General features: G+C 35.5%; 1 protein-coding gene across 23 annotated transcripts in view; it reads right to left on the bottom strand.

The window, feature by feature from the left end:
- LOC147832798 (uncharacterized) overlaps positions 1–15,491 on the bottom strand; it is a 273,558-nt gene that overhangs the window by 103,036 nt on the left and 155,031 nt on the right. For 7 of the 23 annotated variants that reach the window (XR_015514856.1, XR_015514854.1, XR_015514855.1 and 4 more), the window contains one exon: positions 4,042–4,178. The exons of 11 other annotated variants lie outside the window; for them this stretch is intronic. Coding sequence is in view for 2 of the 12 variants with exons in the window: in XM_087293113.1 (XP_087149239.1) it covers positions 4,072–4,178 (107 nt within the window). In the remaining 10 variants the exon portion in view is untranslated. The remainder of the gene's footprint in view (positions 1–4,041; positions 4,179–15,491) is intronic. 5 more of the 23 variants (XR_015514865.1, XR_015514864.1, XR_015514872.1 and 2 more) reach the window with 1 other exon arrangement.

Below are 15,491 nucleotides of genomic sequence, written 5' to 3'. Positions count from 1 at the left end.
TGTAATAACTCTTGCCAAACCCTTTTCCCCATCTTTCTGAATTAAATGCCAACTTTACTACATTCAATCAGCCCACGGTAGAAAAGACAAGCCACACCCACTGTTTGCATCAATTTAAAATTCAGTTTTTCTAGGAACTGAACTGTCCCTCCCCGTCTGCACAGACAATGCTTCACCCACACACCTCTGCTGCACCCAAATCACCATGGTGTTCTTCCTGTGCCAGTCTGAGGGTGTTAGGCGTGTAGACTAGGGCTGTACAGAACACACTTGAGGAGCAACACAAGGCACAAATTAGACTTCATATCTCTCCTAAATGTCAGTTTTAGAGAGTGGCACGAGCTGGCTCCTTCACGACTCCACTGGGGCAGTGTGTGGACAGGGCTGGCCTAAATCACTGGCCTCTCCCTTTCACTACCAACTGCAGCCTAATTAGGCCAACAACACGAGGCTGTCTCTGTGTCCCAGCCTAAAGCTCAGTAAGGCCCTGTCCAAACTAAATGACAATACATGCTGCTTTAGTTAGTGAGAAGTAATGTGCTCACCACGGCACACTATCCTTCACATACATACTTAACTTTATACACACACACACACACACTGATACGCAAAGCAAAAGTACGTTAAAAAGTGAAAATTGTAGCTTGAAGCTGACCAAAAAATAAAACTACATCACTGCAATATAATTATATGTGAGTTTTTTAACAGGAAAAAAACACAAAAGAAACACAAAAGTGACATTAATGTATTGTAAAAGTGATTATATTCCTTAAAATCTAAGCCTTTTGAAGTGTTACAGTATAACAATCAGAGAAGGAAGAAACATCCATATATGATAGCTGCATAACAAACCAATTGGGATTATGACATTCAAGGTTGAAAAATGAAGACTACAAAACCACCATAAAATATAATAATATGCTCAGTATTACTTGCAACAAATAAGTCCCTTTTCAGAAGATCTAAAAATAATTCCCCTATGTGTCTATGAAGCTCGAAATTCACTAAAAATACATTTTATAGCTCTTTAAAGCAGCCCCTTTTAGGTTTTGATCTAAATTGTGCCACTTTTAGTGACTGTCACCTTAAACTCAAATTAGATTGTGCTCTTTTCAAAAGAGGGCGGAGTTACAAATGCCTATGCATAAGCATAGTGGCAGATTTACAACAGGACTAACGTCATCTCTGCGAAAAACTGAAAATGCCGAAAGTGTCTTAGAAAAAGGCAGTCTATGGAGACTATCATGTTTATTTGTGTATCCTAAATCTCATGTCGCTTTCAACATCTCCAGCAGGTGAAAACTCTTGAACTTAGGGCGGTTTTAAACATGTAATTCTACACAACTTTGATGGATACAGACACTGTCTGCTATGATAGGTATTTGTTCTTGCTGCTTTTAGGGAACACATAGACGTAGGCAATGCGCACATAACAGTACATCCGGAGAACGACTCCTTTTAGATTCATCATCCTGATCACATTCATCACATTTGCTCAAACTAAGCATCCTAAAGTATGGCTATATTTTACAAGAAAGGATTCTGACACAGCAACATGAAGCAAATGCTTTACAAAAGTTCATTGTAAGGGTGGAAACACATCAAACGTAATGCAACATGTGAGGGCGCATGGAATAAACTTAAAGGCAGAGGAATGCACTTGTCTTTGACAGCTTGCGACATCATCTGTCACTTTCAGTCAGCACGTTTACATGGACACAAGTACTCAGATTTAAATATGATTAAGACAATACTCTGATTAAGAGCCTATAATATAAACAGCAATTTTTGATTATCGTAAAGGACGACAGACACCCGTGTCATGAAATGTGAAGGTTTTTTCTTTCCATTTGGCCTGCGGTATCAAATTCCCTTAAAACAACACTCTTTCACCAGTCCTTACTTCATATTCTTATCCAATAACTAGGCCCACAAGGAATCTGTGTGCGCAAAATTCCGTAGATTTTTAGCCCATCATTGATTCTGTTTATTTCCTTGTGTGTAAATTCATATTTATTCAGTTTTTAAATTATTTTCAGTAATATTATTGACTAATATGAAAATATTTATATGACTTATTTACAATACAATTTGTAAAGTAATATTTTCTGTCTTTTAGCAGATTTTTACTATAAGCGATTATATGAGAATCTTGCTTTGTTTACGAAATAGTGGAAGTAATTGGATTTGCATTGTAAACATTGAATACAAGTTAAAAAGGTATTACTTTTTATTTGATATATTTTAGTTCTGACACTCCCAAAATAATTCTGCACAAATTCTGCGCAGAAATAGCAAAAAATGTCTGCAGATTCCGTGGGCCCCTACCAATAACAATATTTTGCTGAATAAAGTGAAACTGCCAAATTGCAGGTAAAATCAAAAAGCAATGATGTAATTGAATTATGTGCTATAACATGTAAAACTGGATCATGTAAGGAACATTCAAAAAGCAATTTATGCAAACACCTTAATCATATTATTGTCTTGTTCTGATCAAGGCAAATCATTAGATTACTGATGTCCACGTAACATAGTCACAAGCCCAACCCTAGAAAAAACATGTTCCCTGATTTGGATCACAGTCTTTCCACAGGTCAGTAGTTAGCTAATGTAAAGTTAACTACATAATGCAAATCTTAAATTCATGCTAACAAATGATCCATAGAATCTTCTGAAATTCAAATATATAAAACATGAGTTAATGTATCATTTAAACTTTAATTATATTGTTCAATTGAAATGATTAAAATATATTTTTTGTCAAAGAAAAGATTTTTCTAGAGTCATCCCCCATACTTTTTTTTGGCTCAAAAGTATTGGTTTAGGCATTGTTTTGGCACCAATACCATTTTAAAAGTATTGTTTTAGCACCGGTATCGAAATAACCCCAAACAATACCCAACCCGACTAATGAGGAACAAATCTTCATGAATTGTTGGGCTTTTCCCCCTCTTTTTAATCAAGTGTGATTACAGCATAGTGGCATAGTGGCAGATTTACAACAGGACTAACGTCATCTCTGTGAAAAACTGAAAATGCCGAAAGTGTCTTAGAAAAAGGCAGTCTATGGAGACTATCATGTTTTTTTGTGTATCCTAAATCTCATGTTGCTTTCAACATCTCCAGCAGGTGAATACTCTTGAACTTAGGGCGGTTTTAAACATGTAATTCTACACAACTTTGATGGATACAGACACTGTCTGCTATGATAGGTATTTGTTCTTGCTGCTTTTAGGGATTGTAGGGATTGTAAACCAAAAGTATTGGTTTAGGCATTGTTTTGGCACCAATACCATTTTAAAAGTATTGTTTTAGCATCGGTATCGAAATAACCCCAAACAATACCCAACCCGACTAATGAAGAACAAATCTTCATGAATTGTTGGGCTTTTCCCCCTCTTTTTAATCAAGTGTGATTACAATAAAATAGAATTAATTAATTTTTACTATTAGAAGCCGGCTATATTTTTACACTGTTGCTTAAACCCTTTATAAAAGGTCTATAATAGGTCCCCTTTAAGTCTACTTAGGCTGTATAGTATGATATCATTGTGAGTAACTGAAAATGTTAACATTCTACGTTGACAGCTCCCCATGGCATGATCATTAGAGTTTATAAGAGGTTTACCTTTTGAGTCAAATCTCTGAAATTAATAGTTTGATCTGGTGTGCGATTGATCTAATTGGTTCCTTTACAATTGCACCAGTTGCAATGAAGAGTAAAAGATGGAATAACATAATTTGCCTTTATGACACATAATATAGACTAATGCGTTTGCTCATATTGAATATGTGTACAGCTATAAAGCAATTTGATGTAAGCTGCGCAAGAATTATTGACGTCTTCTTTCAGCTCCTAGGAGCCTGCATAAACACATTCAGACTCAAGAAGAAAGGAACACACATACACAAACACACACACACACACACACACACACACACACACACACACACACACACACACACACACACACACACACACACACACACACCTCATTCAGTGGTGACAGTGCTAAAGCATTAAGGAGTTACACTTGCATTTGTAGAATGTGGCCATCAGTTAATGGGTCACCTGTGATACATCTTCATCTGGGAGCAGTGGGCCGTGTGGAGAAAAAAATCCCCCCAGGACTGGAGATATAGGAGGCCTGTCACACAGCCAGGGTCACAACATACTGCAAAATAAAGAGGAAAATACCCCTAATCCATCAGAACACCTTTTTTCTACTTAGACAGAGACAAAGAGGGAGGGGGAGAGAGAAAGAGAGAGAGCGAGATGGTGATTAAAAATAGAAGAGGAGAAATAGCCATGTTAGTGCTGACTTCTTTATTTTAATTGTTTTATTCATTCATTATTATTCATTCTTTAATTTCCCTTCGGCTTAGTCACTTATTTATCAGGGGTCAACACAGCCGAATGAACCACCAACTATTCCAGCATATGTTTTACACAGGCGATGCCCTTCCAGCTGCATATGCACTATGTCTAGAACTACTTATTAACTGGACACATTACAATGTTCATCAACCAAGTGATGATTTTATGATGAACTTTCAGCATTTATGCACTCGTTCCAATGGACAATCTACCTGCTATCTGATTACTTCCTGACATGACAGATCCCACTAACAGTAAATGTCATCCTCACAATCTCACATTTAATAATTCGTGATATGAAATTCATTCCACATATTTTAGTCAACATAGCAAAAAAAAAAAAGTCATAAATAAAATCATCATCATTCTAAATCATATGCCAAATTTAGGATACAAAAAAAAAAAAAAAAACTTTTGTCTCATGGGCTATACTGCAAAATTAAATGATTTGGTCTAACTATTTAATTTATCCATTAAACAATAAAAAAATCATTCTCAAATGCTAAATGCTCTCTGTGAAAATGCTCTTGTGGCCCGGATGTTAAGAGTATATTTTGCTAGTTTGCTCATGGGCAGTGAACTGGGATGTGTGTGAAGTGACCACTGCACTAGGTTTTGTTCAAGCACAGATCAAGTGCTGACCCAAGGACGCTGGAAGCTGCCAATTTTTGTAAGATCTCCTGTCATAAGTACACACAGTACTTAAAACTAAGAGCAAAACTGTTGGACAAAAATAATTGAATGAGTGAAAAACTAAATCTAAAAAAACTAACAACAGCCACTGAAAAACTAACTGGAATAAAATGATCATAATTAGCAAAAATAAATAATCGTTTTAAAAAAATCACAAGCATTCATTCTGTTGTGGAAAATCTGACCTGCAGCTGTTAAGACAAGATGTAGATGACGCTTTACATGTCACTGTCCTATCTTTTCATCTGCCAAAATAAAAAATAAATAAAATAAACAAAGCATGTTTAACATATACAGTATAATATTTACAGTATTATATTTACTGATGGCGATTGCCCCTGTTTTGTCTTCTCTTTGTCACCGCTGCATACAGTTATAATCAAATCATTCTCTGAATGTGGGATTTTCCAATCCTGCAAGCACTCGTTTCACTGGGAAAAAATATTACAGCACGCTCTTCTTCTTCTTCTGCCATTGATTTGCAGTTATAATTTGTACAGAAGTATTTATGTGTATAAAGCATCTGTTTTGTGAGAAGTGCTTCTCATATGGTATCAAGCGACCCGTACAGCTTTACTGTAGACATTTTCTAGAGCAAAAATTATGTCGACTGAAACGTCATACACCACGCCTACCAATAGGGAACTCTTGGTGGTGGAAATGCAAGCCTGATAAAGGTGACCCATACCGACCCGAACCATACCTTACTATATCAGTCAGTGGAATTGAGCCATTAGCTACTGTATATTAACCAAAATCGTTTTTTGTAGCAGGCTGTAAACACCTTTGTTTCTGCTGTAAAGTTGGCCATTTAACAGTGGGCTCAATTGAAATATTTTTGGTGATGAAATGGACTTACAACAATTTATCTGGGAAATATTGCAGTCAACTTAATGTTAAAAGACAAGCCTTTATTAAAATATTTCTAACAACCAGTAAAAAAACTCTAAATCGAATTCCCTACAAGATCTGAATGGTTGGATACGGTATCTAATGTCAAAATAGGGAGAGGATGATTTCTTCTTTAAAACTGCAAATGGACAAATACCTGTAATATTGGGAGAAATGGATTGTACTTATGCCTTTACACAGTGTCAACTGATTTTTATATGTATTTGTTAATGTTACCTGTAAAGAAAATATGGCCAGTGAACTGTTCATTTAAGTTTCAATGTGTTATTGTATTTTGCATTTTTTGTTCTGATTTGTTGTTAGGTGTTGCTAGGCGGTTGCTAGGTTGTTGCGAAGGTGTTGCTAGGGTTTTTTGAGTGGTTGCTAGGCCGTTGCTAAAGCATTGCTAGGCGGTTGCTAAGGTGTTTGTAGGGTGTTGCTAGGCAGTTGCTAAGGTGTTCTAGGTTGTTGCTAAGGAGTTGTTAGAGGTTTGCTAGAGTGTTCTGAGTGGTTGCTAAGCGGTTGCTAAGCCGTTACTAGGAGGTTGCTAAGGTGTTGCTAGGCAGTTGCTAAGTTGTTGCTAGGTGGATGCTTAGGCGTTCTGAGAAGTTGCTAGGCAGTTGCTAACATAAATTAGCATGGTTCTAGTATGAATTAGCTTGTTGCTAACATGTTTCTAGTATAAACTAGCATGTTGTTAGCATGAATTTAGTATGAATTAGCATGTTGCTAGTATGTTTATTATGTTTGTATGTTTCTAGTATAGATTAGTATATTGTTAGTATGGTTTGGTAGTTTTTTACAATGGAAGTCTATGGGACAGTTGCTTGGGTGCCATACGTAAGTTGAAAGGTGATCTGTGATTGGCAGATTGATAATCTGAGTTAAATGAGCGTAACCTTAAGTCTTTATGAGAGTTCGGCGTAAAGTTATAAGCTCACAAAGTTTGGTCCAATGTTAAGTCAATGGGACTTTTACGAATTTTCCGGCACAGTTTTCGGAAAACCGTAAATTGGATCAGTTGGAAAAGATATTGCAACTTAATTCAGTATAGTTTGGAGGTTTGGAGTTAGTTTGGTTGTTGTACTATAAACAGTCTAAGAGTAGAGGCGTTCTTAAAATAGTCTAAGAAGAAGAATTAGTTTATGTAGTAAGACAGTATGTTGGCTTTCTCAAGCCACCACAACTAAACTAAAATGCATAAAAATAAATTAAATATGTATTTAAAAACGCAAAACTATAATAACCTTGTACAGCATACTGCATGTAAACACGGTTAATACATTGACTGGAAATAGATGTCAATATAATCACTTTGCAAAAATAGCTAGCAGAAAAATAATCAAAGACCTACAACTGGACTATTGAAATTCTCATTTACAGATAGCAATATAGTCTGGATCAGACACAGCTTAGAACCCTTAATAGCACCAAGCAGCACATGATCCCCAGAATGAAGAACATGAATGACTCCATTAACAGAGGAACATCTGCACGCACCAATAAAATGCAGAGAAGAGGAGGAGGAAAGAGGGGTGCGCTGTATTGTTGAGCTCTGCAGTCCAGACGAGGGAGGCTGGCTGAATGTCTATTTCACAGAGAACAGAAACCTGCCCTGTATTGACATAAAGGAGACTGGAGAGTTTTCCCAGCAAATTGAAATTCAATTCTAATCTGGCTCTGAATTATTTGCTTTGCGCTGTATTGTAAGGGAACAGGCAGCTTCTGGGGATGGGCTGATGGAGGGGAAAAGATACCAATACATGCGTCTGGGTAAAGCCAGAGTGTTGGTAATATTATATATACTCTGTCAAAACCATCCAAAACTATTGTGGAAGGTGACAGCTGATGTCTGATGATTATATTTGATAATAAACAACATTTCTAATAAGCTCATGTTCAGTTAATGTTTGAGAGGCATGTTGAAATTGGTAGACAGGTCGGGCTTGCTGTCTGTAATAGAGAGGCTTAACCATCAGGCTCGACTTAAGCTGATAATTCCACAGTGAGAAAAGTGAAAGCTGGGATGGAGGAGGAATGCTGGAAAAAAAAATGTCAAAACACAGAGAAAAAAAGGTGAAGGAGGCCACATGAAAGTCACTTGTTATACCTCATTTGTATTTTTACGTATATATATACTTTACATTAGAAAGTTCTTCCATTAATGCAATCTTTAATATTGTCATTTATATTTCTCAATGATTGTCAACAGGCAGTATTAAATAAAAAATACTATTGTAAAGTCCAATTAGTTAATCCAACGACAGTGTCTATTGGTGGATGAAGGTTCACTGCATGTTTGGTGATTCCAGTGTACAATGTTGAATAAGTTTAACTCATACATCTGACTCCAATTTTAGTACAAGGTGGTTTAGAATAAACATTTTTATCTTTGTTTTATCTGACTCCAATCATAAAACATTAAAAAGATTATTGTAATATTTTTATTTTAGATGAACGTTTTATTATTTTATTTAATCTAGTTTCAATATATTACACTCATTCATTCCGATTCTTAAACCAGGCAAGTATACAATCTCTTGCATGTCAGCCTTGGTCACTAAACAGTGGCGATTAAACATTATTCTAAAAGGCAGAACCCTACATACTCGATTTAGAATATTTTTTATGTGGTCACCATAGATCTATTAAATTAAAAACAAGCCTATTTAATCATAGCATGATCATTACTATCGAATCAAGCAATTTACTTAAACTATAAGTAACTTTGAGTAATAACCATATGACTTAAATAGTAGTTTAGAGATAAAAGTACAACCACATTTAAATTGGTCTCAATAATACTCTGTTGTTCTAAATAGAAAAACTCATTATTAGCCTTTAGTCTAAGTATACTTGAACTAATGCCAAAGCTCTAAGAACAACATATAGTAGGGCTGGGTAAAATGGCAAAATAGCTAACTCGATAATTATTTTCCATATTGAACAGTAACAATATTTATTTTGATATAAGTTGTTAATGCTTCCAGATTTAAAAGAGTACCCCAACAATGACTGAAGCCACAAAAACTAGAGGGTTCATTAAATGGTATAACATTTTCAGTCGATACATTTTCAGTGGCGAAAATTTGGTGCAATAATAATAATAATTTTTATTATTATTATTATTAGAATAATAATAATTTTTTGAGAAGTCTACTTTACAATTTGACACAGTCAAACAACTGCAGAAATCTTCCAACAAACATTTCCATCAATATCAATTAAAACCATTACTGTACGTATGATTATTTATATATATATATATATATATATATATATATATATATATATATATTTTTTTTTTTTATATATATATATATATATATATATATATATATATATTCATAAATCTTTTCTTTTTTTCCCACAAACTTTGGAGACATAGCTTTTAAATAATAGGTCACCTATAGCTTTTGTCATGAGCCAAGGCTGTGTTGGTAAGTTCACTGCGAAGGGAACGCAATTGTCAATATGAAGATCGTTGAAACTGAAATGTAAAAATATTTTGAAAGCAAATTACACCCAAGAGAGATAACATTCATGTTTAAAAAAAAAAAACACTCCAAGTTTAACTGTTAGAATGTTCTAAATGAATAGGGCATAGAGGAATAACGTGGAATAGAACACAACCAGGAATACAACAACTATGCTTCTAACTACAGCTCTAGAGGTGTAGTTGTAAGTGTACAAGTTTGCGACGCATTTTGCGAATGTTCGTTGGAACAACAGATTTGGGAAACACCAAATCAATGAACTATGTTTGTAACGACGAAACCTGCGTCCTTAGTTAGCTAACAATGTTTTTAGGAAACTCCCCTGTACAGGGGTTTCTAAACAATCAATACAAGATCAAAAGACGTATACCTGACTTTCAATAATATACATAGTATAGATTGTGAGAGCCCTTTATTACAGGCTAATCTGGTTACAGAGTTGCCCCAAACTTCTTGACACTTTTCCTTAAATAGTCAGATCAAGAAAGAATCTTCTTCATAGAGTGGTGTGTGGAATGACAATAGGCATTTGCATTTAGTTGCATGTTAATTATTTTCAGTTTTTAATTCATTATTATTAAAATATTAATGTTTTTGAATTATAAAAAATAAGGCAATATTAGACGATTGTAATCGAAAGTTAGACCTAAAAAAAAGAATGCAAATTATTCAAAACCAGCGGATATATATCCAATGATTGGTAAAACAATAATTTTGGGTGTAAATTTGAACAGATGTTAATTGAATAACACAATACAGTCTCCACCAGTCTGTAATGAAGGCATTAAACATGAATATTTCACAATCAGATCCCACAGCAGATCATTGATCAAGGTCATACAAACATCACTGCATTTTGCTTCTCTTTGCCCCTACAACCCAACAGTTCATGCTTAATCGACACTATAATGTCAGAGAGCTCCCGATGTGCAGACGGACCACCAAACACGATGACTCCACACAAGCCCCCATCCACCCTCATACTCTCTAACTAGCACCTCCATTCACCCCGATTCTGCCCCGCGGCTCCATCAGATAGCGCTCAGCCGTGACCAAGCAGCTCGTCAAAAGCCAGCCCTCCTCCTCCCCCTTCGTCCGTGGCCTGACCAGGGATGACAGGGCGGCTGACATATGTTGGTTTAGCCTCTCTCTCCTGGAGTGACATTTTGCCCAAGAGGCTGAGATAAAACAGATCAGCTCCAGTGGGCCGCAGCAAAGCTCCACTATCACACTCTGTTGCGGTGATGGAGGCCTGGCATTTCGGCTGCATTGATCAATGACACAGCAAGTAAAACAAAAAAGGATAAAAATGCATTGTGATATTTTGGCAGGTTAGAAAGGGATGAAGGAGAGAAAAGAGGAGGTGAGGCGAAAGCAGAGGAGGAGAGAGGACGGGGTGTGTGCAGTTTCTATTTCTATTTAAAGAGAGAAATCTAAAGGCGGCGGATAGATTGAGACTGACGTCGAACGGTGGGAAGACAAAGATAGAGAGGATGGAGGGTAAAGGATGGACTCATCTCGATCTTTTTTTCTCTCCATGGACGACGGCTACTATGATTGACAACCTAATTCTGGGGGAGCGTGGTGACACCTTTAATAACATGAAATGGTGTGTGAGTGCGCGCGTCTGTGTGTAAGTGTGACACTGTCTCAGACTCCAACCTCTACCTGTTAGCTGGATTATTACATCGTCAGCTTGGGGAATTCAGAGCCCTCTTCACCACTCCAGCTCACAGCAGCTTCGGCTGTCCGTCTCGTCACAGAAGTTTGCTGTTCCTGCGGTGAACATGCTGATTACAGAGAAGCACTTGTAAATGGTCTAAAACAGCTTGTGTTTTTATATCAGAGTTGAGTTCGGTTCTAAAATTTAATGTCTGACTTTATTTTTATAACTTGTAATTTGATTTGAAATGATCATGTCTTGAGGGGAGGATTGATGGTAATATTGAAATGACAGGAAAGAAAATTTCAGAAGAGTTCATTCATTTTCCTTCAGCTTAGTCTCTATTTCAGAGATCACCACAGCAGAATGAACCGACAACTATTCCAGTATATGTTTTATGCAGTGGATGTCCTTCCAGCTGCAACCCAGTACTGGGAAACACCCATACAAACATATATATATATATATATATATATATATATATATATATATATATATATATATATATATATATATATATATATATACACACACACACACACACACACACAGGTCAATTTAGTTTATTCAGGTCACCAATTGTATACAGGGACAACATATAAACTCCACACAGAAATACCAACGGCAGTGTTAAATTCGTTGACGTCAGTCTTTATTTTTGTGACAAACAAGTTTCTAACAAAGAAAACTTGACAAAAACTAAATAAAAAGTGATGATGATAATGACAACTATAATAAAAATAAACTGACATTTTTGTTGACCAATATAAATGAGACAAGAATGTGACTGAGAGATGTATTTTGGTAAATATCCAATCAGAATTTATCTTGGTGTGTGATGCATGAAACACACGCACATTTAAAAAAGTAACTGATCCACAGTAAACACGGGATACTACATCATTACATTACTTATTTAATCAGTGCTACAGCTACAGCACCATGTCTTGTGATACAACTAAAACGGTAAAGCTATACACTGACATTATTGTAAGCCCTTTCAAAAATTGAATGCCTTGAAACTGTTCAACTGGTTAAAAAGACTAGTAATTTACCACGTTTAATAAAGGGTTTGCTAAATAATTACACAATCCTGCATTTTCAATAGGCTACTGTTCTTACATGTGGATTGATTTCCATCACATAATTTGATATATTACTTAAGTCTTCAGTGGAAAAGCTATATTCTATAATTTAATGAGACTGTTTCATTTAAAGTTAATTATTTTGTATAAGTAATTGTATACAATATTTTAATAAAAAATACACTTAAACCAAATATATTTTAGTCAACTAAATCTAGAGTAGATTTAGTCAATTAAATCGTAAATAAAATTAAATAAAATTAAGACAAGCAAAACTAGACTAAAACTAAAATGAGTTAAAAACTAAAATATGACTAAAATTAAAATGGAATTTTAAACAAGACTAACACTAAAACACAATTTGCTGTCAAAATTAACACTGGCCCAGCTGACTCAAACCACCAACTTTCTTGCTGTGAGGTGACAGTGCTAACCACTAATTCACTGTTTACAGAATTTTAGTCCTAAAATACTGTATTTAACATACAGTAGTCACTCACGAGGATTGTTGGCCCTACAAACGAAAATGGTAAATTTGCTCCACTTTGTGGGTAAAAATAAAGTAAATTGTGTAAAATTACATATTTTGTAAAAACAAACAATTAAAATATATAAATATATGAAACGGGAATATACTGAATAAAAGTGAAATATATGAAAAAATACATTATTATACTTCCTATTGCCAAACCTATCAAGATCAATTGTTTGCTACAGTATCTCAGGCAAGTTTACAAAGACTAACTATATTCATCCCTGGACATTAGTTAGTTCAAGTAAATGGTCAAACAGTAAATGTCTTTGGTGACCTTCATGCTACAGTATCAGGCTTCAATTTGTGGTAAAATGAAAGTGGAATTGTTTAAAATAGATACATTCTTAAAACATGCAATTACAATATATAGTTATATTTAAAAAAAAGATTTTTAAAAATATATTTTACATTTGGAAGTTCATTTGGAAGTTTGTGGCGACCCCGGATTAATAAAGGGACTTTGCTGACAAGAAAGTGAATGAATGAATGAAACTTTTACGTTTATTATACACTGTTCGCTGCCTCACAGTATCGCAGAATTATTATTTTTTTGTGAAATTTTACATGCTTTTTTTTTTTCCAGCGCATTGTGTTCTGCTTCCTGAGTGGCTTTAGACCATTGTCAATCAATCTTCTCTGTGTCTTCTGTACAGTACAGAATGTGATCAGCTTGCCAATTGAACAAATCTTTGAAAGGGTTGTAACGGTCCGCAGCAAGACCATTGTAAAGGGGGTGGCAAACCAGATGCGCTGTGCAACGCAGCCCCATGCACTTTAGAATTGTAAACATGGGTTTATATCAGTGTACACAAACTGGCGTCACAAGTCGGCGGCTGTCACATGAGAAATCACGTGCGTGTCATTTAAATCACATGAGAATATGCGCGTCCGGTATGTGTTACTTCCAACCGTCATATGCGCATCACATCCGGTGTGTGACTTTCTTAAAAATGGAGTCTGCTTTAGTTTTGTGAATTAGTGATAGCAGGAAAAAGACCATTACGCTGGACGGCAACAATATCCGCACAAAAGCTAATAAGCTTTATGAACCTTTTGCTAACAGCCATGAATGTTTGCGCCTGACAACAGGTTTTAATCTTTGGTTTCATTCTATAATCCTGGACTTCTTTTTCTATGAAAGTTTGAAATTTGAGAGTATTTAAACAAGAGAGAAAAGTGTAAAAATTTTAATGCTTTCTGAAAAAAAGTGTATAAAGCGTGTAGTGAGGGGTTTTACATCCTTAAAACACCTATAGTAATTGTAAAAAATAAAGTCGACTACTTCATGGATTTTTTCTATTGCGAGTTATTTTTAGAACGAAACTCCCGCGATTAACGAGGGACCACTGTATATTTCACCTGATATGCATACTGTAAAAGTCGTAGTTTTTAATAGAAACCAGGCTACTCTTATGGTTGTGTTATAGGCATTTATATCACCTACAGCTGAAGTCAGAATTATTAGCCCTGCTGAATTATTAATATTTCTATTTAACGGAGAGCAGATTTGTTCCAACACATTTCTAAACATAATAGTTTTAACTCATTTCTAATAACTGATTTATTTTTTCTTTGCCATGATGACAGTAAATAATATTTGACTAGATATTTTTCAAGAAACTTTTATACAGCTTAAAGTTACATCTAAATGTTTAACTAGGTTTATTAGGCAGGTTAGGGTAATTAGGCAAGTTATTGTATAACGATGGTTTGTTCTGTAGATTATTGAAAAAAACATAGCATAAAGGGGCTAATAATTTTGACCTTAAAATGGTATTTAAAAATTAAAAGCTTTTAATCTAGCCGAAATAAATAATAATTTCTCTAGAAGAAAAAATATGATAAGACATACTGTGAAAATTGCCTTGCCATGTAAAACATCATTTTGGAAATATTAAAAAAAGAAAAAAAAAGAAATAAATGGGGGGGCTAAGAATTCTGACTTCTACTGTATATATAGGCATTTACAATAGATATACATTTACTTCCTCTAATTCTTCTGCTTAAAAAAAAGACATCCTGATTGTTACCTCAATTCAAATTCAATTCACACAGGGAAATTGAATTGAAATTCAAAGGGCATTCTTCAGTTCTAAATGGCACACAACCCAGGTCCAAATGATTGATTTAGTGTCTCTGAACTCTGCTCTGTCTACTTTCAAAATTTCACTTTGGTCCAGTTCACCAAAGTCCCTCATACTCCTCCGTGATCTAGGTGATCTGGAGGTCGAATGAAAAATAATCAGCTGAGAGTTAGAGAGCAATCCCTGAAGATGAGCCTGGAACTCATAACATGACTCATAACACGACTCTAGCAGCCAAACGGCAACAATGCTGCCAAATATCCTAAAGTTGAAACGTCCAAACACAGACTGAAGGTGCTATTCCCAAGCATTGCTTAAGGTCACAGGCAGGCAGGCATTTCCTCCAGGAATGGGCTGAATCAGCAGGAGGCGAGAGGTGAGTCTCAGCTGCTCAGCATCGCTCAGGTCAGCCTGCTGGACATACACACACACCTGATGCACTGAGTCATTAGTAAGTTACAATGTTGAGAAAGCTGTGATTCACACATACCACACTCTCACAGCCAGATTCGCTTCCCAACCAATGAAAGCATAACCAGGACCTTATGACTTTGGCCACATAATAGTCTCATATTAGATTAAATCAGTTGTGTGCGCACTACATTAATTTTCAAGTGTACCGAGAGGAACTTCTATATATCTTGCTAGAGAGAGTATAACAG

The sequence above is a fragment of the Danio rerio genome, chromosome 18 (genome assembly GCF_052040795.2).
Source record: "Danio rerio strain M-AB ecotype USA chromosome 18, GRCz13ab, whole genome shotgun sequence".
NCBI classification, from domain to species: Eukaryota; Metazoa; Chordata; class Actinopteri; order Cypriniformes; family Danionidae; genus Danio; species Danio rerio.
This window is presented reverse-complemented; position numbering and strand designations above follow the sequence as displayed.